General features: G+C 48.2%; 1 protein-coding gene and 1 pseudogene across 5 annotated transcripts in view; both read left to right on the forward strand.

The window, feature by feature from the left end:
- Nucleotides 1-23017, forward strand: part of LOC147105528 (tyrosine-protein phosphatase non-receptor type substrate 1-like) — a 535426-nt pseudogene that overhangs the window by 236173 nt on the left and 276236 nt on the right.
- The window catches only part of dnai7 (dynein axonemal intermediate chain 7), a 227593-nt gene that overhangs the window by 37176 nt on the left and 167400 nt on the right, over nt 1-23017 (forward strand). For all 5 annotated transcript variants that reach the window (XR_015081513.1, XM_086009971.1, XM_086009968.1 and 2 more), the window contains exon 7: nt 6485-6621. Coding sequence is in view for 4 of the 5 variants with exons in the window: in XM_086009971.1 (XP_085866097.1) it covers nt 6485-6621 (137 nt within the window). In the remaining variant the exon portion in view is untranslated. The remainder of the gene's footprint in view (nt 1-6484; nt 6622-23017) is intronic.

The following is a 23017-nucleotide window of genomic DNA, read 5'->3' on the forward strand; positions in this document are numbered from 1 at the left end:
TTTGGGTTACCCTCACGATAGCGGGGTCCCCAGTCAAAATGGAGCTAGATACAGGATCAGCTCTGACCGTCATGAGTCGACGGGATTACGAGCGGCTATTTCCGCTTATACCTTTGAAAGACACATCCATTATCTTGAAGACATATACGGGGCAGAAAGTATACCCCAGAGGGAAAATAAGGGTGCCTGTTGTATACAACGGCAAGGAAATACAGAAGTTGTATTTATACGTTCTGCAAGATGGTGGTCCACCGTTGTTGGGACGTGAATGGATCAGAAAGATACGTTTAGACTGGCACTCCATTCAGGCACTGACGATGACCAGTAAGAAAAAAAACGATGATGATGTCATACCTGGACGATTAAAAGAAATCTTGGCTAATGCCAAAGAAGTGTTTCAACAGGAACTAGGAACCCTGAAAGGCGCCACCGCCTCAATAAAAGTGGAAGATGCGGCAATTCCCAAGTTTTTTAAGGCAAGGCTGGTGCCATACGCAATTCGTCCAGCCGTCGAGGCAGAGCTGGAGAATTTCGAAAAAGCAGGCGTGTTATCCAAGGTAGATTGGAGCGAGTGGGCAACACCCATCGCCCTGGTCATGAAGAAAACGTTGAATAATGATAAATCTGAAGAACAGAGAAAAGTTCGCATCTGTGGGGACTTCAAGGTGACTGTAAACCCGGTTCTTCACACGGTACAGTATCCTCTTCCGAGGATAGAAGATATTTTCGCCTCACTATCTGGAGGGAAACGTTTCACCAAAATTGACTTAGCACAGGCATATCTACAGATGGAGGTTGAGGAGGCCTCTAAAAAGCATCTCACGATAAACACACACAAAGGCCTGTACCAGTACAATCGACTGGTTTTCGGAGTGGCATCAGCTCCGGCTATCTGGCAAAGAGCTATGGAGCAAGTCCTGCAAGGGATTCTGGGGACTCAATGCTACCTAGACGACATCCTTGTAACAGGAGAAAACGACAACGAGCACCTGGCCAACTTGGAGCAGGTGCTCACGAGGCTGAGAGAACGGGGCCTACGAGCAAATCGCCCCAAGTGCGAATTTTTCCAGAAACAAATATCATATTGTGCCCATGTCATTAACGAAGAAGGGTTGCATAAGTCACCTGGAAAAATTGAAGCGGTCGTAAAGGCCCCAGCGCCTGAAAATGTCTCACAATTAAGGTCGTTCCTAGGATTAGTAAATTACTATCATAAATTTTTACCAAACTTGTCGACGGTTCTGCACCCGCTTAACGCACTGCTACAAACGGGAGTAGTTTGGAAATGGAGCGAAGACTGTAAACGTGCCTTCCATAAATGCAAAGGCTTGATCACGTCCAGGGAAGTGTTGGCTCATTACAACCCATCACTGCCAATCAGACTGGCGTGCGATGCATCCCCTTACGGCGTGGGAGCGGTATTATTGCATAGATTCCCTGATGGCTCGGAGCAGCCGATAGCTTTTGCGTCACGCTCATTGAACTCAGCTGAGCGTAACTATGCCCAGATTGACAGGGAGGCACTCAGCCTGGTGTGGGGGGTGAAGAAATTCAACCATTACCTACACGGACAAAAATTTACCTTGTTGACTGACCATCAACCCCTCGTCTCCATATTTAACCCTAAAAAGGGCGTTCCCATTATGACAGCGCAAAGGCTACAGAGGTGGTCCCTTTTCCTAGGGGCACACCAATATGACATAGAATACAAAGGAACAAAACAGCATGGGAGTGCTGACGGGTTATCGCGCCTACCGTTGCCAACGGTGGAAGAGGTGCCTACAGTGGACCCAGTGGAGATGTTCCACTCGACCATAGTGGAATGTCTACCAGTGACAAATTCTACCATTGAAAAGGAAACGCGAAATGACCCGACTCTCTCACGAGTCTACGATTTAACGGTGAAGGGATGGCCAGCACATGGCGAACCACTGTTGCCAGCATTCTCGCAAAGAAGAGAACAGCTGTCAGTGTGCCGAGGAACCTTGATGTGTGGATCCAGAGTGGTGATTCCACCCAAACTCAAGGATAGAGTGCTAAAGGAGCTTCACGAGGGGCATCTGGGTGGAGTGAAAATGAAGAGCTTAGCCAGAGCGTTTGTGTGGTGGCCAGGTATCGATGGAGACATCGAAGAAATGACCAAGAGCTGTCTAGGATGCCAGAAGGTCCAAAACGCCCCACCACAAGCCCCTCTACATCCATGGGAGTGGCCCTCATCTCCATGGCAAAGGGTACATATCAACTTTGCTGGTCCATTTATGGACTCAATGTTCTTAATTGCGGTGGATGCACACTCCAAGTGGCCGGAGGTAATAAAGATGTCCTCCACTACCACGGAAAAAACCATCACAGTATTAAGGACCATATTCACCAGGAATAGGCTGCCTGAACAGATCTGTTCTGATAATGGACCGCAATTTGTATCCGAAGAATTCAGGAAGTTCTTAAAAAACAATGGGGTTAAGCACTACACGTTCGCCCCATACCATCCCGCCACCAATGGATTGGCTGAAAGGTTTGTCCAGACCTTGAAGAAGGCCATAAAGGCCATGGGTAATGAAGACATAAATCTACAACATAAGGTAGATAACTTCTTGTTTGCATGCAGGAATGCAACACGTGGTTACAAACCAAACCCCCGCCATGATGTTTTTCAATAGAAGACTAAGATGTCGGCTGGATTTGGTCAAGCCAAACGTCAGAAGGGACGTAGAGAACCGGCAATTTCAAAGCATGAATGAAAGGCCAACTAGAACCTTCCAGATAGGTCAGCCAGTTTTGGCCCGGGACTACCGTACCGAGAAATGGCAGCCTGGAACTATTTGCACATGACTAGGACTGCTGATGTATACCGTGGACATTGGAGAAAGCATAATAAGGCGTCATGCTGACCAGATCATAGAGTCATCTGAAAAAGGACAACCTACACCACAACTCTATATGCCTAGTGATGAAGCAGAGATACCCATAGTATCTACCTCCGATCCGGTGATACTGGAACCAGATGAACCCGACACTGGCATTGAAGCCGAATCGACCTTGCCAAAAGAACCTACTACACCACCGAAACCTACTACACCACCGAGGTGTTATCCGGACCGAGTCAGGAAGCCTCCAGAGAGACTGAATTTGTAATTGATTAACTTCAGCAAATGTGTATATTATTGTTCTTGTAAAAATGTTATTTAATGATTACTTAAAATGTTATGTACTATTTATCTAAAAGGGGAAGAATTGTAGTGTATGTACCTTTAAGAGGAACTATGTTTTTGAAGCCCCTGTATACTGTAGTACCAGTAGTGACCACTCGGGTATATAAGCCTGTGTAGCGTCTTGTGTAGTTAGTTCACCTCCAGACTTTGTTCAGTAAACACTTGTTAAATCAACTCCTGCATTCTGTGTCTCCATTAACACACGGATCTAACAAAAACAAAATCTTTCAATCAACATCATTCATTACAACACCAGAAAAGGAATTTGTGAGCAAAATTCCACATAGGACTGACAGCTCTGAGCTGTGAGAACTTTTATTAACAGGGGACAAATAAATCTTCTGTTCGAGTGAAGGAGTCGAATAAATCAACATCAAAACTGTATCACTTGTGAAGACCTGTGAGGAAAAGCTGAGAGCTGTGTGTCCTAGTAGGCAGTATGTTTAATACTAGAGGGTATTGTCTGAAATATTTGTGCAAAGCTGAATATATAAAGAATTTAAGAACATTCCACCTGCCGCTAATGCACCAGTGAAAGGAATCCATGCTTGCTGTCAACAGCAGCTTGCAGTCTCTGATTGCAGTCATCTCTAGGAGGGTTACCAACATAGACTTGGGCATTCATCGCCCCACTGATGTGCAGCAAGCTGCTCTCCAGCTCCATGCTAGCAGGGAAGTGCGGGTGGCACATGAGAGGGATGATGGTGAGAGGGGAGAGGGAAGTGGGGACTCGTTCAAAGCGCTCCCACTTCTCCCCCGTTGCCTCCCCCTCAGTCAGAGCCCCGATGGCCGAGTTTGCCCCTGCACAGTTGCAGGAGGAGCAGTCTTTGGCGGGGTCCTCATGGGCTCCAAAACCCAGAGGACGTCCGCCAAAAGTGTCTAAGCATTCAGAGCAGGGAAGTGAGCAGCCTCCCACTACCTCTGCTGAAGCCAGAGGGGATGCACCTTGTAGAAGCACACACAAAAGAAAAATGACACAATCGTAGATGCACAAGGGTATGCACGTGGGTGTTTGCCAAAATGTTAGTGTTAAGTTTCAGTTCTATTTATGACCCACGTAAATTTATTTCTTTGCACCACTTTCCCGTCTTGTCCATTTTTGCCGGCTGCCTGCTGCCTGGGAAGTGGCCTTGTCAGTTGGAGTGAATTACTTAACCTCGAGCAATGGGGGTGTGTGTGTGACAGGAATGGTTTGGTCATTTTAGGACTGCTTTGTGGTGTTGGTGGTGGGGGTGGGGAAGTTGGTACAGCATCTGGGAGCCAGATGGGTGCACTGGTGCAACTTAACTAAATTGTGGCATTATGAGGCCATCCCAGGCAGCAATGTGCGCTGCTGCTGGTGCTATGTCCACCTCAGGTTCCTCCTCCTCTTCCTCCTCCTCGTGTTCCACCTGTTCCTCCTCCTCTTCCTCCTCCGAAGAGGCTCTGCACCATGCTTCTCCTGCAGCTCCAATCCTCGCTGCTGCACTATGTTGTGCATGGCACAGCATACGACGATCATTCTGGAGACCCTGGCTGGTGCATACTGAAGGGCTCCTCCAGCTCTGTCAAGGAATCTGAAGCGTATCTTCAGCATGCCAATTGCTGGCTCTATTACACATCTGGTCGTCAAATGGCTTTCATTATATCGCTACTCGGCCTCATTGCTTGGCCTCCTCAAGGGTGCCATCAGCCACGTCTTCAGTGGATAGCTGTTGTCTCCAAGCAGCCAGTCTGTTCGGAAGTGCAAAGAGCTGAGGGAGGGTGGACTGGCGCAGGATGAAAGAGTCATGGCAGCTCCCTGGGAATCTGGCACACACATGCATGATGATCTTTTTGCAGTTGCAGACGAGCAGCACATTGAGGGAGTGGAAGCCCTTGCAGTTCACAAACACTCCTGGGTGATGTGGGGGTGCCTTGATGGCCACACGTGTGCAGTCGATGACATCCTGCACCTGTGGGAAGCCAGCCAGACCGCGAAGCCGAGCGCCCGCTCAGCCACACTGGCTTCATCAGTGGCAAAGTTTACATAAGTCGCTGATTTGTGAAACATGGCATTGGTCATCTGGGTGATGCCTTTTGCAGGGCCGACTGCAAGATCCTGCAAATGTCTGCTGCAGATCCCTGGAAGGAACCTGAGGCAAAGAGGTTGAGGGTGGTGGTGAGTTTGACAGCCACTGGTAAGGCGAGTCCACCAGGACCTCTGGGCAGCAGGTCTTCTTCCAGCAAGCTACAAATGTCTGCCACGACCTGGCGCGATAGCCTGAGCCTCCTGAAGCACTGCTGTTCAGTCATGTCCAGGAAGCTCATCCTCTGCCTGTGTACGCTGTGCTGGGGGTATCTCCTCTGGTGAGGTGCACCCCTGTGCTGATCCCCTCTCTCCTGTGGAGCATCAGGTCAGTGAGAAAAAGGCTGCTGGTATTGTTGCTGCTGCTGTTGTTGGTGCTAGGGTTCACCTTGGTCCAAATCTGAGGTCCAAGGTGAGACAGCATAAGCAGCACCCATGCTGATCTGATAGATGGCAGGTAAAGTGGAGATCAGAGGCGCAATCCTCCAATGTAGCGAGAGTGGCTTACAAGGTTGCAGAAATCACCTGCAAACTCCTGAAAGCAAAATCTTTGCACAAAATAGTGTCAGCAAGAGCCTTTCCCTTCGGCAATGAAGCAGGTGCAAAGTGTAAGAATTTATATGCTTTTCCCAGCTGTCAATTAATGAACTCACACAATGGCCGCCGAGCTCTCGCCTTGCCTTCACAGGCGAAGAACAGGAAGTCCATGAATCCCGTGCACAAGCAGTAAAAGCTGAAACCTCAGGTTAAAAAGCCTCTTGAGGGTCTGTCAGCGAGCTGTTAAATGCTTCAATGAGGTTGCCCGCCTCTCCCGAGCGGCTCTGTGGCGCACTGGGAAACGTGCCCGAGTTAAAGGCAGAAGTCAGCAATTTCAGCGCTTTTAACTGCTGACCCGCTTGGGAACCTGCACTCCCTTCAATGTAAAAATTCCGGCCCTAGTGTGCTTTGAGGTGGCATATCAAGCCACTGAGTTGTCAGGGCAAATATGGATGGGCAATAAATGTGGCATTGCTAACATCACCCACACCCCAAGGACAAATATTAAAAGAATGACTTACACTTATATCACATGGGTGCCTCAGCCAGGATTTGAGTGTCAAATATAAAATCACTCTGCTAAGGAAGGACAAAATGAAAGAGTTTGAGATATATTTTTGCAATACCTGAAAAGGGAATTCTGTTATCTGTCACGGCGTGCTTTAATTTGTGCTTTATGTACATCCAGAAATTCCGTCAGCAGAGGCATTAGATGAATATATTGTTGACTTTAATCAGTCCACACCACTGGGCGGAGTCTATTATTTTGATGTGCTGAAGTTACCACCTCAGCCCAAGTTCATTAAAGGATGGAGAATTGTCCAGGTAGACTTCTACATTTTCATACCGCAACACCCGAATATCGTTTAAACAATGTTATCATTGTAAGAGTATCAGTAAGTGTACTCGATCATGATATCTACCTTTGTGATATCTGACAGAAATGTTTACATTTATAGAATTAGTCTGGGGGGGAACATGTTCTTGATGTGTCACGTGTAGTGAAATTGTAAACACGTTAATAAAGAATGTGTTTCTGATTTTGCTACACGTAACGGTAAACTCAGCCATTCCCAGCATCCAGCTGTGCTCACAAAGAGGGCAGATCAGAGAATTAGAGCGGCGAGGGTTTCAAGCCCCCACTTCAGAACTTGAGCACGTCGTCTAAGCTGACACTTTTAATGCTGCACCAAGGGAGTGCTGCATTGTCGGAGGGAATGTCTTTCAGTTGAGATGTTAAACCGAGGCCTCGTGGTTGTAAAAAAGATCCTATGGCACTATTCGAAGAGGAGCAGTGAGTGCTGGTCAACATATACTCTCTCAAGCAACAGCAATCAAAAACAGGTTATCTCAATTTATGTGATGGTGCACAGAAGACATCCTCCTTGCCAGTGGTCAACTGGACAGGCCAAGGCAAGAAATGGCAAGGGAAAAGGCCAATTAAAGCTTCCTTTGCCTTAATTTATAACTGTTTTATGAACATACAGATGCAACTAGAAATATCATGTCCTGCAGGTGACTTCCTTAATGATAAACACGAGAACTTTCTGAGCAAAGGCACATCTGACAACGAATGGGTCCCCTCCTCCACAGATGGTTTGTTAATTTATTAGGTTTTAGTAACATGAATGAAAACTTACAGAATTAAAGTTTGGCCAACTGAAGGATGGGTCTGGACAGTTGGCACCAGGAAGCCGTTACAATAAACACATCAACGGCTGAAAGTGTTTCAATAAGATGGGTTAAAAAGGAAATATTTCAATCTCAGTGAAAGAATCGTTTCACGTTAAGGTCACCTAAGATTCTTTGATGGGGTATGAAAAGTTTTGACTTAGTCAATCAGATAGCATTGGGAAGGAAGAGTGGGCATTTGGAAGAGAAGGGCAAGGGCAGGAGAGAGAAGGAAAAAGAGTGAGATTGTTAGATTGTTCTCAGAAGGGGGAAAGTTAAACAGTTATTACAATGTTTACAAAGTTAACTCAGTAGCATGGGTTTCAAAGTATGGAATGCAGTACAGCAACTGAATATGTGCAAGGTGCTGACCAGAAGAAACAGAGGAGGTGCTGGACAAACCAGAAAGGAAGGAGGTTGTAGATGACATATTTAAGACATAATCTAGCAGTTGGAAGAAGTGCATTGCAGAGAATGATGGGGTCAGCACACCGTGAAGCAAGTCTGAATGGCTTTGAGACCAAGTTTGCTGGTATCCAAGACAGAAATCATAGGGCAGGACATGTGATTGGGGAATGCGCTGGAAAATCAGGCACGGAGACCTGAGGTCTGCAATGCACCCGAGTTGCTCAACACGCACTGGTGCGGGCAGCGAATGCAAAGAGGCCTGGGGCAATGTTCCCTTTAAGCAGCACAGCCGCACAGCGCTCTGGAGGTCCCGCACAGCCGGCTCTTATATGGAAAAACCGCGCATGCCTGGAATATTGAATAGGCCGTGCAGCCCGTTGAAGGAGCCGCACGGCTCAAAAAAAAAATGAGAGGGAACCTTGGTCTGGGGGCCTTTGCACAAGTTGTGCACTATGCTCATTAGGCCCACCCCCCAACTTCCATGCAAATGATGCAGATATCCCATTAAACGCTGGAATGCCTGAGCAGTGCTGCAGCTGCATAGTGGCCATTTGGACTGAACACTGAAGAGATGCCGCCATTGAAATATTTTTTTTATAATGGGCACCTCTGTCCTTTGCTCTCCCCTTACCCAGGGTGGCCTCCTGGCCCTTTGCACCCTCCCCTGGGCACAGTGGCTCCCCAACATGCCGGGAATGGGCCCTGTACAACCCTTCATTGGCTGTCTTGCGGCCCTGGAGCTCCCAGTGTATCATGAGACATGTACTCAAAGCACCTAAAAATTATGCACAGTGCAACATTTGCATATTGAATTATCATTGGCCCGCAGGCATCTGTAAGGAATACCTATTATATTCACATGTGATCACATGCTGAGTTGTCATTGGCCTGCAGGCATCTGTAAGGGGTCCTAACTCCATCTTGTCTCCACTGTGCTGGATGATTGAGATCACAGACCTGATGCTTCATAAAAGAGTTTAAACTGTAATACTCCGTTGTCCTGCAATTTATTATTTTTGTACAAAGTGTGCAAAACAAGACATGGTGTCAGAACAGGGATTAGAAATGGACATCGTTGGAGCTCCCTTACCTCGAATGAATTGGGAATCTTTGAACTTACATAGAGAATGGTGCAAGTTCAAGCAACACGTGGAGTTAATGTTCTCGGGTCCGTTGAAAAGCAAAGGGGAGGAAGAAAGATGCAGCTACCTACTCCTGTGGATCGGAGAAAAAGGGAGAGACGTTTTTAACACATGGTCTCTCACCGCGGATGAAGCAAAGGTACTGAAAAGTTATTTTGACCATTTTGAATCATATGTGATGCCCAAGACAAATACGATATTCGCTAGGTACAAGTTTCAGGAGAAAGTACAAGGAGCTAGTGAGTCATTTGAACAGTTCGTGACTGAGTTAAAACTGCTGGTAAAAGACTGTGAATATGCTGATAAAGATGAGATGGTCAGAGACCGCATCGTGTTTGGAATACATTCAGCTAAAGTGAGAGAGAAACTTTTGAATGTTGGGTCCGGGCTAACGCTGGACAAAGCTATGGACATAGCTAGATCGCACGAGATAGCCCAAGCACAGTTGAAAACCATAACCGGCGCCACGAACAGCTCACGTGAACAGACAGTGCACGCAGTTAATAGACACACACCAAAGAACACTGCCAAGAGAGCGTGTTTCAGAGTTCTAAAAATGAGCGACACAGACATAAAACGCTTCAAAAACTGTGGATACTGTGGAAACAAGATGCATGGAGAAAAGGAGCATTGCCCTGCCAAAGGAAGACAATGTGCTAAATGTGGTAAACGAAACCACTTTGCTAAAGTCTGCAGGACTGTTTTCAGGAAAACAGTACACACAGTGAGGGATAGCCAAATGCCAGATAGAGAGCCAAATGCAGAGGAACTGTTTATTGATTCTGTGTCACAGAAAAAACAGATTTCAGAGAATGAGCAAGCCTTTGCCGATATTGAGATAGGAAAACAGGGCAAAGAGCTTAAGTTTAAACTAGACACTGGATCTCAGGTTAATGTAATTCCTCTGAGTGAGTATCACAGCTTGAAGGATGAGTGTGAGCTACAGCCCACCTCACGCAGACTGACCAGCTATGGGGGTGAGTAGCTCATTGTAACAGGCACATGCGTGATGAAATGCAAGTACAAAGAAAGCAAAATGATGTTGGACTTTTACATTGTTGACACTCGAGCACCTCCAGTGCTAGGTCTAAAGGCATGTTTAGACATGGACCTCGTCAAGCTAGTGCTATCATTGACAGCACCAGTTGAGAAGCAGACAGTCATGGAGGAGTTTGCTGACGTTTTCAAAGGAATCGGACTGTTCCCAGGTGAATGCACTATTCACCTTGACCCAGCAGCAACCCCTGTGGTTTGCCCACCGAGAAGGATACCCCTTGCTCTACGTAGTTGCCTGAAGGAGGAGCTGCAGAGCATGGAGAATACAGAAATCACCGTCCGGGAAACAGAACCGACAGAGTGGGTCAACACGTTAGTAGTGGTTGAGAAACCACATACAGGCAAGCTCAGAGTCTGTCTGGACCCCAGAGATTTGAACAAGGCTATCAAACACCCTCACTACCCTCTACCAACGCTAGATGACATCACACCCAAGCTAGTGGGAGCACGTTACTTCAGTGTAATTGACGCACGATCAGGATACTGGACTATCAAGCTCACGGAAGAGTCATCTAAGCTAACAATGTTCAACACACCATTTGGACGCTACTGATTTCTGCGTTTACCATTTGGTCTTATCTCAGCTCAGGATGAATTCCAGCGGAAGATCGACGAAACCTATGAAGGCCTCGATGGAGTAGTCGCAATCGTAGACGACATCCTCATTTATGGCAGGAATAGAGAGGAACATGACAGGAACCTCCGTGCGATGCTACAAAGAACACGGGAGAAAGGTATCCGGCTCAACCCCGAGAAAAGCATAATCGGATCCACCGAGATCAGTTATTTTGGGCATCGCCTCTCAACTGATGGCATTAAGCCAGATCCAGAGAAAATCTCCGCCATCAAGAAGATGGAGCCGCCGAAGAACCGCGCAGAGCTAGAGACAGTACTAGGCTGTCAGGGCGAGGCTGGTCCTGGACCCAAGTGCAGACAGACGAGCCGAGAAGCAGGTATGCAGTCTTAAATAAAAGTACTTTACCAGAATCACACAGGTAAACAGTTACAAACATAGGAGCTCAAGACAAGCTACCACTAGGCAAACGGTTTGTCAAGACTGAGCACAGAGGGAAGAAACCACAGAACTTAAGTACAAGCAAAAACAGGTGAAACCAATAAACCTGAAAAGGCAGTTAAGTAATAAACACAGGAGAAACTAGTAACAATTAGCAAAGGGAAAAAAACAAGCGAAGGTGCCATCTAGGGGTTACTGAGGGAACTAACCGACACCCTCACAGGACCCCCTCCCCTAGGAACGGCTCTTGACGTTCCTCCTGGACGATCAGGGTGGCGACGGCGAAAATCCCTGATGAGTTCAGGATCCAAAATGTCCCGGGCCCGAACCCAGGAACGCTCTTCAGGACCATAACCCTCCCAGTCGACCAGGTATTGAATGCTCCTCCTAACCTGGCGACTATCAAGGAGGCGACGGACAGTGTAGGCTTGCTGACCGTCAATCATGCGGGGTGGGGGGGCAGGTCTGGAAGCAGGAACCAAGGGACTGGTAAGTACCGGCTTGAGGTGAGAGACGTGGAACGTGGGATGTATCTTCATCGACCGACGAAGGAGGAGCCGGTAGGCCACAGGGTTTACTTTTTCCAAAATCCTAAAAGGTCCGATGAACCGGGGAGCCAACTTGCGGGACTCCACATGGAGCGGAAGATTCCGGGTGGACAGCCAGACCTTGTGTCCGGTCCGGAACCGAGGAGCTGGGCGGCGGTGTCGGTCAGCCTGCACTTTCTGCCGAGAAGAAGCGAGCTGTAAGGCGGATCGGACCCTCCTCCAGGTGCGGCGGCAGCGTTGGACGAACCCCTGGGCAGCCGGGACTCCTACCTCCCTCTCCTGTTCAGGGATGAGTGGCGGTTGGAAGCCATATTGACATTCGAAAGGTGAGAGGCCAGTGGAGGAGCTCTGAAGGGTATTGTGCGCGTACTGCACCCAGACCAGATACTTGCTCCAGGTGGAAGGATTGGAGGACACAAAGCTTCTTAGCACCCTCTCCAGATCTTGGTTGGTTCTCTCAGTCTGGCCGTTAGACTGTGGGTGGAACCCAGAGGAGAGACTGACGGAAGCGCCCAGGAGGGAACAAAAAGCCTTCCAGAACCTGGATGAGAACTGGGGACCACGGTCAGAGACGACATCCAGGGGCAAGCCATGGAGGCGGAAGACATGCTGGACAATCAGCTGGGCAGTCTCTCTGGCAGAGGGAAGCTTGACAAGAGGGACGAAGTGAGCAGCCTTGGAAAAGCGATCGACCACAACTAGGATGGTAGTGAATCCCTCAGATGGAGGTAGCCCGGTGATGAAATCCAGGGCGATATGAGACCAGGGACGGCTGGGGATGAGCAAGGGATGCAGGAGACCAAGCAAAGGTTGTTGGGATGTCTTGTTCTGGGCACAGACGGGACAAGCGGAGACAAAGGCCCGGGTGTCGGCTTCAATAGAGGGCCACCAGAACCTCCTCTTAAGGAACTCGAGAGTCCGACGGATCCCAGGATGACCAGTCAATTGAGAAGAGTGCCCCCATTGAAGGACCTGGGCGCGCACCTGACTGGGAACATAAAGGCTATGAGGAGGGCCTCCTCCAGGGTCAGCCTCCTGACGTTGGGCCCCTCGTGGCACAGTCTCAATCTCCCTGCGACGGGAGCAACGATGCAGGAATTGGGGATGATAGGTTCCGAGGTCCGGTCCTTTTCCGAGGGGTCAAACTGGCGAGAAAGGGCATCCGGTTTGAGGTTCTTAGACCCTGGGCGGTAAGACAGGAGAAAGTTGAACCGGTTAAAGAAGAGAGCCCACCTGGCCTGCCGAGGGTCGAGGCGCTTGGCATCCTGGATATATGTCAGATTTTTATGGTCGGTCCAGATGACAAAAGGATGCTCTGCTCCCTCCAACCAGTGTCTCCACTCCTCCAAGGCCAACTTAACTGCCAAGAGCTCCCTGTTGCCGACATCGTATTTACTCTCTGCTGGCTTCAGGCGACGGGAAAAGAAGGCACAGGGATATAGCTTTTGGTCCTTAGGGGAGCGCTGGGACAGGACAGCCCCGACTCCAATATCCGAGGCATCCACCTCTACGATAAAGGGCAGGGTGGGGTCAGGGTGTACCAGAATGGGAGCAGAGGTGAAGCGTTGTTTGAGCTCCTGGAAGGCCCGTTCCGCTTCAGAAGACCAACTGAACCGTAAAGACGAGCCCTTGGTCAATGCGGAGAGGGAGGCGGCAAGGGAGCTGAAGTTGCGGATGAAGCGTCTGTAAAAGTTGGCGAATCCCAGGAACCGCTGAACCTGCTTAACTGACGTGGATGCGGCCAGTTCAAGACGGCTTGAACCTTGCTAGGATCCATCTGGATGCTTCAACAGGAGATGACGTAGCCCAGGAAGGTGACCTTAGAGACGTGGAATTCACATTTCTCGGATTTGACAAAGAGACGGTTCTCCAAGAGCCTCTGCAGCACCCGTCTGACGTGTTGGACATGCTGCTGGGGGGACGTTGAGAAGATGAGAATGTTATCCAAATAAACAAACACGAACTGGTTCAGCAGGTCCCGGAGCACGTCATTGACCAGAGCTTGGAAGACAGCAGGAGCGTTAGCGAGACCAAAGGGCATGACGAGGTATTCCCAGTGACCGCTAGGGGTGATAAAGGCAGTCTTCCATTCATCCCCCTCCCTAATGCGGACCAGGTTGTACGCGTTGCGGAGGTCAAGTTTGGAGAAGATGGTAGCTCCCTGCAGCTGCTCAAACGCTGAAGACATCAAAGGGAGAGGATAGCGGTTCTTAATGGTAATTTTGTTAAGCCCCCGATAGTCTATGCAAGGCCTGAGACCACCATCCTTCTTCTTTACAAAAAAGAAGCCAGCACCCGCTGGGGAGGTGGAAGGGCGAATGAAACCTGTAGCGAGGGCTTCCTTGATGTATTCTTCCATGGAAACATTCTCAGGGCCAGAGAGAGAGTAGAGCCGACCCCGAGGGGGGCTAGTGCCAGGCAGGAGATCAATGGCACAGTCGTAGGACCGGTGTGGGGGGAGTGTAGTGGACCGCCTCTTACTAAACACAGCATGGAGGTCCGAATATTCAGGGGGCACATGAGCAAGGTCCAGCTGATCAGCTGGCTCGGAAGAGGAAGGACGGGGCCGACTAGGGAAGACCTTAAGACAGTTGGCTAGACATGAAGGGCCACACTCCAGCACAGTCCCGGTAGTCCAGTCAATGTGAGGGTTGTGAAGAGAGAGCCACGGATGTCCAAGAACGAGAGGGAGCTCAGGTGAATCGATAAGGTGAAACTGCAGCAACTCTTGATGTCTCTCCCCTACTTGGACATGTAATACTCCGGTGATATGATGAATGCACCCAGAACCAAGGGGCCTGCCGTCGAGGGCGGTGACTTGTAAAGGCTTGTCAAGGCGGGAGAAAGGAATTTTCAGGCTGCGCACAAGGGTGGCACCGATAAAACAGCCAGCGGCCCGGAGTCAACAAATGCCTGGAAGTTGTACTGTTGTCCCTCCCAAGAGAGATGAGCGGGAAGCAGGGTTTGGAAGACAGAAGGGGTAGGAGAAGGGATTTGATCCGTCAGTATTTTCCCAATCCTCCTGGCTTTTTCCTGAAGCTCAGGGCATGTGGCTCTGAGATGGCCAGACAGGCCACAGTAAAGACAACGCCCCTCTCTCAATCTCCTCTGTCTCTCAAACTGGGAGAGCCGAGTTCTGCTGAGTTGCATATGTTCCTCTTCGGTGCTAACAGGTGGACTCGGAGGTACTTGGAAACTCTTGGTCAGATTCGAAACAGCGGAAGATCTCACCTCTGTGGAAGTAGTGAATCTCCTCTCTCTACCATGCTCCCGGAGGCGGTTATCCACTCTGATGACAAGGGAGATGAGCGTGTCAAGGTCCTCCAGAACCTCTCTGGACGCCAGTTCATCTTTGATAGATTCGGAAAGGCCATGAAGAAACGTGGAGAGAAGGGCCTCGGTGTTCCAGCGGCTTTCCGCAGCGAGTGTGCGGAACTCAATGGCGATGTCGGCTACGCTGCAGTTGCCCTGGCGGAGATTCAAACGTCTCTTAGCTGCCTCCGTCCACTCACAGGATGGTCAAAGACTTTGCTCATCTCTTCGGCGAAAAGGAGAATGTCCGAGCAGATGAATGATTGCTGCTCCCAGATAGCGGTAGCCCAGGCGAGAGCTTTTCCCGAGAGTAGTGATATGATGAACGCTACCTTAGAGCGGGGTGATAGGAACATGGAGGGTTGGAGTTCAAAAACTAGGAAGCACTGGGTCAAGAAGCCGCGACACTTGCCTGGATGACCGCACTCTGGCGCGGGTAGGCGAGGCTCTCGGTGAGTCTGGAGGTCGGCGACCGGTGGGGTAGTACCCAAAGGAACTGACTGAGGAGGAACATCCTGAGCAGAAGCCACAGCAGCTGGGTGTTGAATGGTCTGAGTCCACGTATTTACCTTGTCCGAAATGCTTTGGAGAAGTTGCTCAAGGCGGCCGAGGAAAGCACCTTGCTGGGAGAGAATAGAACAAAATTCCTCCATCACTGCTGGGTCCATACTGGCTCAGTCTTGCTGTCAGGGCAAGGCTGGTTCTGGACCCAAGTGCAGACAGACGAGGCGAGAAGCAGGTATGCAGTCTTAAATAAAAGTACTTTACTAGAATCACACAGATAAACAGTTACAAACATAGGAGCTCAAGACACGCTACCACTAGGCAAACGGCTTGTCAAGACTGAGCACAGAGGGAAGAAACCACAGAACTTAAATACAAGCAAAAACAGGTGAAACCAATAAACCTGATAAAAGGCAGTTAAGTAATAAACACAGGAGAAACTAGTAACAATTAGCAAAGGGAAAAAAAAAAGTGAAGCTGCCATCTAGGGGTTACTGAGGGAACTAACCAGCACCCTCACACTAGGCATGGTTAACTACTTAGCCAAGTTTGCCCCGAGCCTCTCCGAAATCAACGCACCCATGCGTCAGTTGCTCAAACAATCCAATGAGTTCCTGTGGGACAAACAACATGACACAGCATTTCAGAAAATGAAAGACCTAATCACCAGAGAACCAGGACCAGTTCTTGCCTACTTTGACCCCAACAAAGAGCTCAGACTACAAGTGGATGCGTCAAAGTATGGACTAGGCGCAGTATTACTGCAAGAAGGAAAGCCCATCAGCTACGCTTCCAGATCTCACAGATAGTGAAATCAACTATGCTCAAATCGAGAAAGAGCTATATGCAATTCTGTTTGGATGTAAGCATTTCCACCAGTACGTCTATGGCCGACAAGTCATTGTGGAATCCGACCATAAGCCCCTCGAGTCAATCATGAGGAAACCACTAGCCGCAGCCCCACCAAGGCTACAGAGAATGATCCTTCAGCTATAGAAGTACAACTTCACAATCATTCACCATCCATGCAAAGACATTCCTGTCGCAGACACGCGCTCCAGAAAGTCTCTTAGCTACCAGGACAGCAGCCTCAGTGAAGGCATGGATGTGCAGGTGCACATGGTGTACAACAGCTCACCTGTGAGTGACTCAAAACTGAAGGAGATCCGAGCAGAAACAGAAAGATGCACAACTTGCACTGCTGAGGAAAGTCATACATGAAGGATGGCCTGAGGAAAGGAGGAAATGCCCTCAGAGCATATCTGAATTGGGATCCGACCACAAGCCCCTTGAGTCAATCATGAGGAAACCACTAGCCGCAGCCCCACCAAGGCTACAGAGAATGATCCTTCAGCTACAGAAGTACGACTTCACAATCGTTCACCGTCCAGGCAAAGACGTTCCTGTCGCAGACACGCTATCCAGAAAGTCTCTTAGCTACCAGGACAGCAGCCTCAGTGAAGGCATGGATGTGCAGGTGCACATGGTGTACAACAGCTCACCTGTGAGTGACTCAAAACCGAAGGAGATCCGAGCAGGAACAGAGAAAAATGCACAACTCGCACTGCTGAGGAAAGTCATACATGAAGGATGGCCTGAGGAAAGGAGGAAATGCCCTCAGAGCATATCTGAATTCTGGAACCACAGAGACGAACTGTCACAAACATAGAAACATAGAAGATCGGAGCAGGAGTAGGCCATTCGGCCCTTCGAGCCTGCTCCGCCATTCAATGAGATCATGGCTGATCATCCAAATTCAGTACCCTGTCCCTGCCTTCTCCCCATATCCCTTGATCCCTTTAGCCTCAAGAAATATATCCAATTCTTTCTTGAATATATTTAATGAACTGGCCTCCACCGCCCTCTGTGGCAGAGAATTCCACAGGTTCACCACTCTCTGGGTGAAGAAATTCCTCCTCATTTCAGTCCTAAATGGCTTACCCCTTATCCTTAGACTATGACCCCTGGTTCTGGACTCCCCGGCCATCAGAAACATCCTTCCTGCATCTAGTCTGTCCAGACCTGAGAGAATTTTATAGGTTTCGATGAGATCCCCTCTCAATCTTCTAAACTCCAGTGAGTATAAGCCCAATCGACACGATCTCTCCTCATACGTCATTCCTGCCATCCCAGGTATCAGCCTGGTGAATCTTCGCTGCACTCCCTCCATGGCAAGAACGTCCTTCCTCAGGTAAGGTGACCAAAACTGCACACAATACTCAAGGTGCGGTCTCACCAAGGCCCTGTACAACTGTAGCAAGACATCCTTGTTCCTGTACTCGAACCCGCTTGCTACGAAGGCCAACATACCATTTGCCTTCTTAACCGCCTGCTGCACCTGCATGCTTACCTTCAGCGACTGGTGCACAATAACACCCAGGTCTCTTTGCACTTCCCCTTCTCCCAATCTATTGCCATTCAAATAATAATCTGCCTTCCTGTTTTTGCCACCAAAGTGAATAACCTCACATTTATCCACATTATAGTGCATTTGCCATGTTTCTGCCCAATCACCCAACATGTACAAATCGTAGTGGAGTTTCACGACATCCTCCTCACAGCTTACCCTCCCACCCAGCTTTGTGTCCTCTGCAAATTTGGAGATATTACATCCAATTCCCTCGTCCAGATCATTAATATATATTGTGAACAGCTGGGGTCCTAGGACCGATCCTTGCGGTACCCCACTAGTCACTGCCTGCCACTCGGAAAACGACCCGTTTATTCCAACTCTTTGCTTTCTGTCCGCCAACCAGTTCTCTATCCAAGTCAATACCTTGCCCCCAATCCCATGTGCCTTAATTTTGCACGCTAATCTCTTATGTGGGACCTTATCGAAAGCCTTCTGAAAGTCCAAATACACCACATCCACTGGTTCTCCTTTATCTATTTTACCAGTTACATCCTCAAAAAATTCCAGTAGATTAGTCAAGCATGATTTACCTTTTGTAAATCCATGTTGACTTTGTCCGATCCTGTCACTGCTTTCCAAGTGCTCTGCTATTACATCTTTTAGAATAGACTCTAGCATTTCCCCCCCTACTGATGCCAGGCTTACCGGTCTATAATTCCCTGCTTTTTCTCTACCACCTTTTTTGAATAGTGCGGTAACATTAGCTACCCTCCAATCCATGGGTACTGTTCCAGAGTCTATCGAGTTCTGGAAGATGACCAGCAATGCATCTACTATCTCTAGGGCCACCTCCTTAAGTACCCTGGGATGTAGACCATCAGGCCCTGGGGATTTATCGGCCTTCAGTCCCATCAATTTTCCTAACACCATTTCCCGACAAATACTGATTTCTTTCAGTTGCTCCCTTTCATCAGACCCTATGTTCCCCGGCATCCCTGGGAGGTTATTTGTGTCCTCCTTTGTGAAGACAGAACCAAAGTATGTATTTCGTTGGTCTGCCATTTCCTTGTTTCCCATTATAAATTCCCCTGATTCTGACTGTAAGGGACCTACGCTTGACTTCACCAATCTTTTCTCTTCACATATCTATAAAAGCTTTTACAGTCAGTTTTTATGTTCCTTGCTAGCTTACTCTCATATTCTATTTTCCCTTTCTTAATTAATCCCTTTGTCCTCCTTTGTTGACTCCTAAACTGCTCCCAATCCTCAGGATTATTGCTTTTTCTAGCCAATTTATATGTCCTCTCCCTGGATCTTATGCTATCCCTAATTTCCCTTGTTAGCCACGGTTGTTTTATTTTTATGCCAAACTGGGATGAACAAATTCTGTAGCTCATCCATTCGGTCTTTGAATGTTTGCCATTGCCTATCCACCGTCAACCCTTTGAGTGCCATTCCCCAATCAATCCTACCCAACTCGCTCCTCAGACCATCGTAGTTTCCTTTATTTAAATTGAGGACCCTTGTCTCTGAGTCAACGACTTCATTCTCCATCTTAATGAAGAATTCGATCATATTATGATCGCTCCGACCCAAGGGGCCTCGTACAACAAGATTGCTAATTAATCCTTTCTCATTACATAATACCCAGTCTAAGATGGCCTGATCTCTGGTTGGTTCCTCGACATATTGGTCCAGGAAACCATCCCATAAACACTCCAGGAATTCCTCCTCCACAGTATTGTTATTAATTTGGTTGGCCCAATCTATATGTAGATTAAAGTCACCCATGATGACTGCTGTGCCCTTATTGCACACTTCTTTAATTTCCCTTTTAATGCCATCCCCAACCTCCGCCTTAATGTTTGGAGGTCTATATACCTCTCCCACTGATGTTTTTTTCCCCTTAGTATTTCTCAATTCTACCCATACAGATTCCACATCATCAGAGCTAATATCCTTCATTACAATTGTATTAATCCCTTCTTTAACCAGTAATGCTACCCCCCTCCTTTCCTTTTTGCCTATCTTTCCTGAATATCGAATGTTGAGTTCCCAGTCTTGGCCATCCTTGAGCCACGTTTCCGTAATCCCAACCAAATCATATTCGTTTACCTCTATTTGTGCAGCCAATTCATCCACCTTATTACAAATGCTCCTCGCATTAAGACACAAAGCCTTCAGGCTTGTTTTTTTAACGCTCTTAGACCTATTAGAATTATTATTTACTGTGGCCACGTTTGATTTAAACCGTTGATTTCTCTGACTGCCACTTTTGTTTTTCTCCTTCCTATCTTTTGCTTTTATCCCTGTTTTCCTTTCCTCTGTCTCCCTGCTCAGGTTCCCAACCCCCTGCCATTTTAGTTTAAACCCCCCCGAACAGTGCTAGCAAACCTCCCCGCAAGGATATTTGTCCCGTTCTTGTTCAGGTGCAACCCGTCCGACTTGTACAAGTCCCACCTTCCCCAGAAGCAGGCCCAGTGATCCAGGAAACTAAAGCCCTCCCTCCTGCACCAACTCTTTAGCCACGCATTCATCTGCTCTATCCTCCTATTCCTATACTCACTAGCATGTGGCACTGGGAGTAATCCAGAGATTACAACCTTTGAGGTCCTACTCTTTAATCTGCTACCTAGCTCCCTAGATTCTTGCTGCAGGACCTCATCCCTCTTCCTACCTATGTCGTTGGTCCCAATGTGAACCACGACCTCTGCCTGTTCACCCTCCCCCTTCAGAATGCCCTGCATCCGTTCAGTGACATCCTTGACCCTGGCACCAGGGAGGCAACAAACCATCCTGGAGTCACGTCTATGGCCACAGAAACGCCTATCTGTTCCCCTTACGATAGAATCCCCTACCACTATTGCTCTCCCACTCTTTTTCCTCCCTTCCTGAGCAGCAGAAGCACCCCTGGTGCCAGGAAGTTGGCTGCTGCTGCCTTCCCCTGGTGAGTCATCCCCCTCGATAGTATCCAAATTGGTATACCTGTTTGAAAGGGGTATGGCCACAGGGGTCCCCTGCACTACCTGCCTGCTTCTATTGCTCAGCCTGGTGGTCACCCATTTCCCTTCTTCCTGTGCAGCCCTACCCTGCGGCGTGACCAACTCATCAAACGTGTAATCCACGACCCTCTCACCATCATGAATGCTCCACAACCCATCCATCCGCAACTCCAGCGCCTCAATACGGCCTGTTAGTAGCTGCAGCTGGATGCATTTCTGGCACACGTGGTCGTCAGGGACACTGGCAGCGTCCCTGAATTCCCACATAGAGCAAGAGGAGCATAACATGGGGCTGGGCTCTCCTGGCATGACTTTCCCCTTTAATTAATTCAATACCAGCAGTTAAAGATATACTCTAGGGCACTTATTTACCAACTGTCCCCACTACACCACAGAGACCCAAGAAAATATAAACTGCAGAATTTAAGCTTGTAATGAAAAGGAATCGTCTTCAAAGGGGAGAAAATCACCATTCCTACCAGTCTCAGAGAAGCGATGTTGACAAAAATTCATGCTGGACATATGGGCATGGAAAAATGCAAACAAAGAGCACGTGACATTATGTTTTGGCCTGGAATGTGCAAACACATTGAGGACATTGTCCGAAAATGTTCTATTTGTCTAGAACGCTGCCCATCAAATGTCAAAGAGCCTATGATACCTCACCGTATCCCAGACAGGCCCTGGCAGGTCGCGGCAACAGATCTGTTCACATGGAACAACGAGGACTACATAGTGACTGTTGATTACTACAGCAGATTTTTTGAATTGGACAAGCTTCCAAGCACCAACCAGCAGCTGCAGCCACAGGTCGTCAGCTGCAAGCAAGTGCATGCAAAACGTGTACAGAGACAGCAACACCAAAAGAGATACTATGACAGGTCAGCTAGACTACTGCTGCCGCTGCACAATGGAGAATCCGTCAGAATCCAGGAGCAAGACTACTGGAAGCCAGCAGTCGTCATCCAACCAGCTGACACTGAGCAATCGTATCACGTCCGCACCCCAGAAGGACAGGTGTACCGCTGCAATCGCAGGCACCCCCTGAACACCAAGGAACAACACCGTCATTCCGACAAGAGGATCAGTTCAACAGAGTGTGATGAACAGAGCAATACACAAAACACATCATACTTACCTGAACCTAAACCTGAACCTGATTTGTTTACTGATTCAGGAGCATGTTCAGTTCCATACCACACAAGGTCGGGACGAGAGGTCAAGCCTAGAGTTATCCTTGACTTGTGAACTGTCAAAGGGTGTAGGCGGATCGCTGCCCTAAAAAAAACCTGTACATCGTTGTTGAAATGTTGAGATGTTTTCAGCGCTAGTTAAATGCTGAGTTTTCTTATATGTTTATGCTACCGAGAACATTAGGTAGAAGAAAGGTTTAAAAGCAATGCATAACATTTTTCTTTTAAAAGAAAGGGGATGTAACATTTGCATATTGAATTATCATTGGCCTGCAGGCATCTGTAAGGACTACCTATTATAGTCACATGTGATCATATGCTGAGTTGTCATTGGCCTGCAGGCATCTGTAAGGGGTCCTAACTCCATCTTGTCTCCACTGTGCTGGATGATTGAGATCACAGACCTGATGCTTCATAAAAGAGTTTAAACTGTAATACTCCATTGTCCTGCAATTTATTATTTTTGTACAAAGTGTGCAAAACAAGACACACAGTAGGCCGCCTTTCTTATCTGGTGAATGCTGGCAATTGCTTCCCCTAAGCCTAACAATATCAGAAACTGAAACCCATTTGCTTATGCTCACTGTGTAGATTTGCAGCCAGTGAAGGTTGTCGTGTCAGTACTGTACTGTTTGCCGTTCCTATTGAGCCCTTGATACTTCTGGTGAGCTGGGTCAGATAGCACTTTAACCAGTAATGTATTGCTTTCCTGCTGTTAATAGACAATGGCTCAATTAATGCCAAAGATGTGCGGGTTAGGTTGATTGGCCATGATAAAAAAAAATTGACCCTTAGTGTTAGGGGGGATTAAATACATGGGGTTACGGGGTTACAGGGATAGGGCTTGGGTGGGATGGCTGTCGGTGTAGGGACCGGGTGCTAGGGTTTGGATGATCAGCCATGATCTCGTTGAATGGCGGAGCAGGCTCGAAGGGCCGAATGGCCTACTCCTGCTCCTATCTTCTATGTTTCTATGTTATGAATCAGTAGCTGCAGGTTGATTCATGAGCCACATTA

This window comes from Somniosus microcephalus, chromosome 17, assembly GCF_052327205.1.
Source record: "Somniosus microcephalus isolate GS21.2 chromosome 17, FLI_Smic_1.0, whole genome shotgun sequence".
Taxonomy (NCBI): Eukaryota; Metazoa; Chordata; class Chondrichthyes; order Squaliformes; family Somniosidae; genus Somniosus; species Somniosus microcephalus.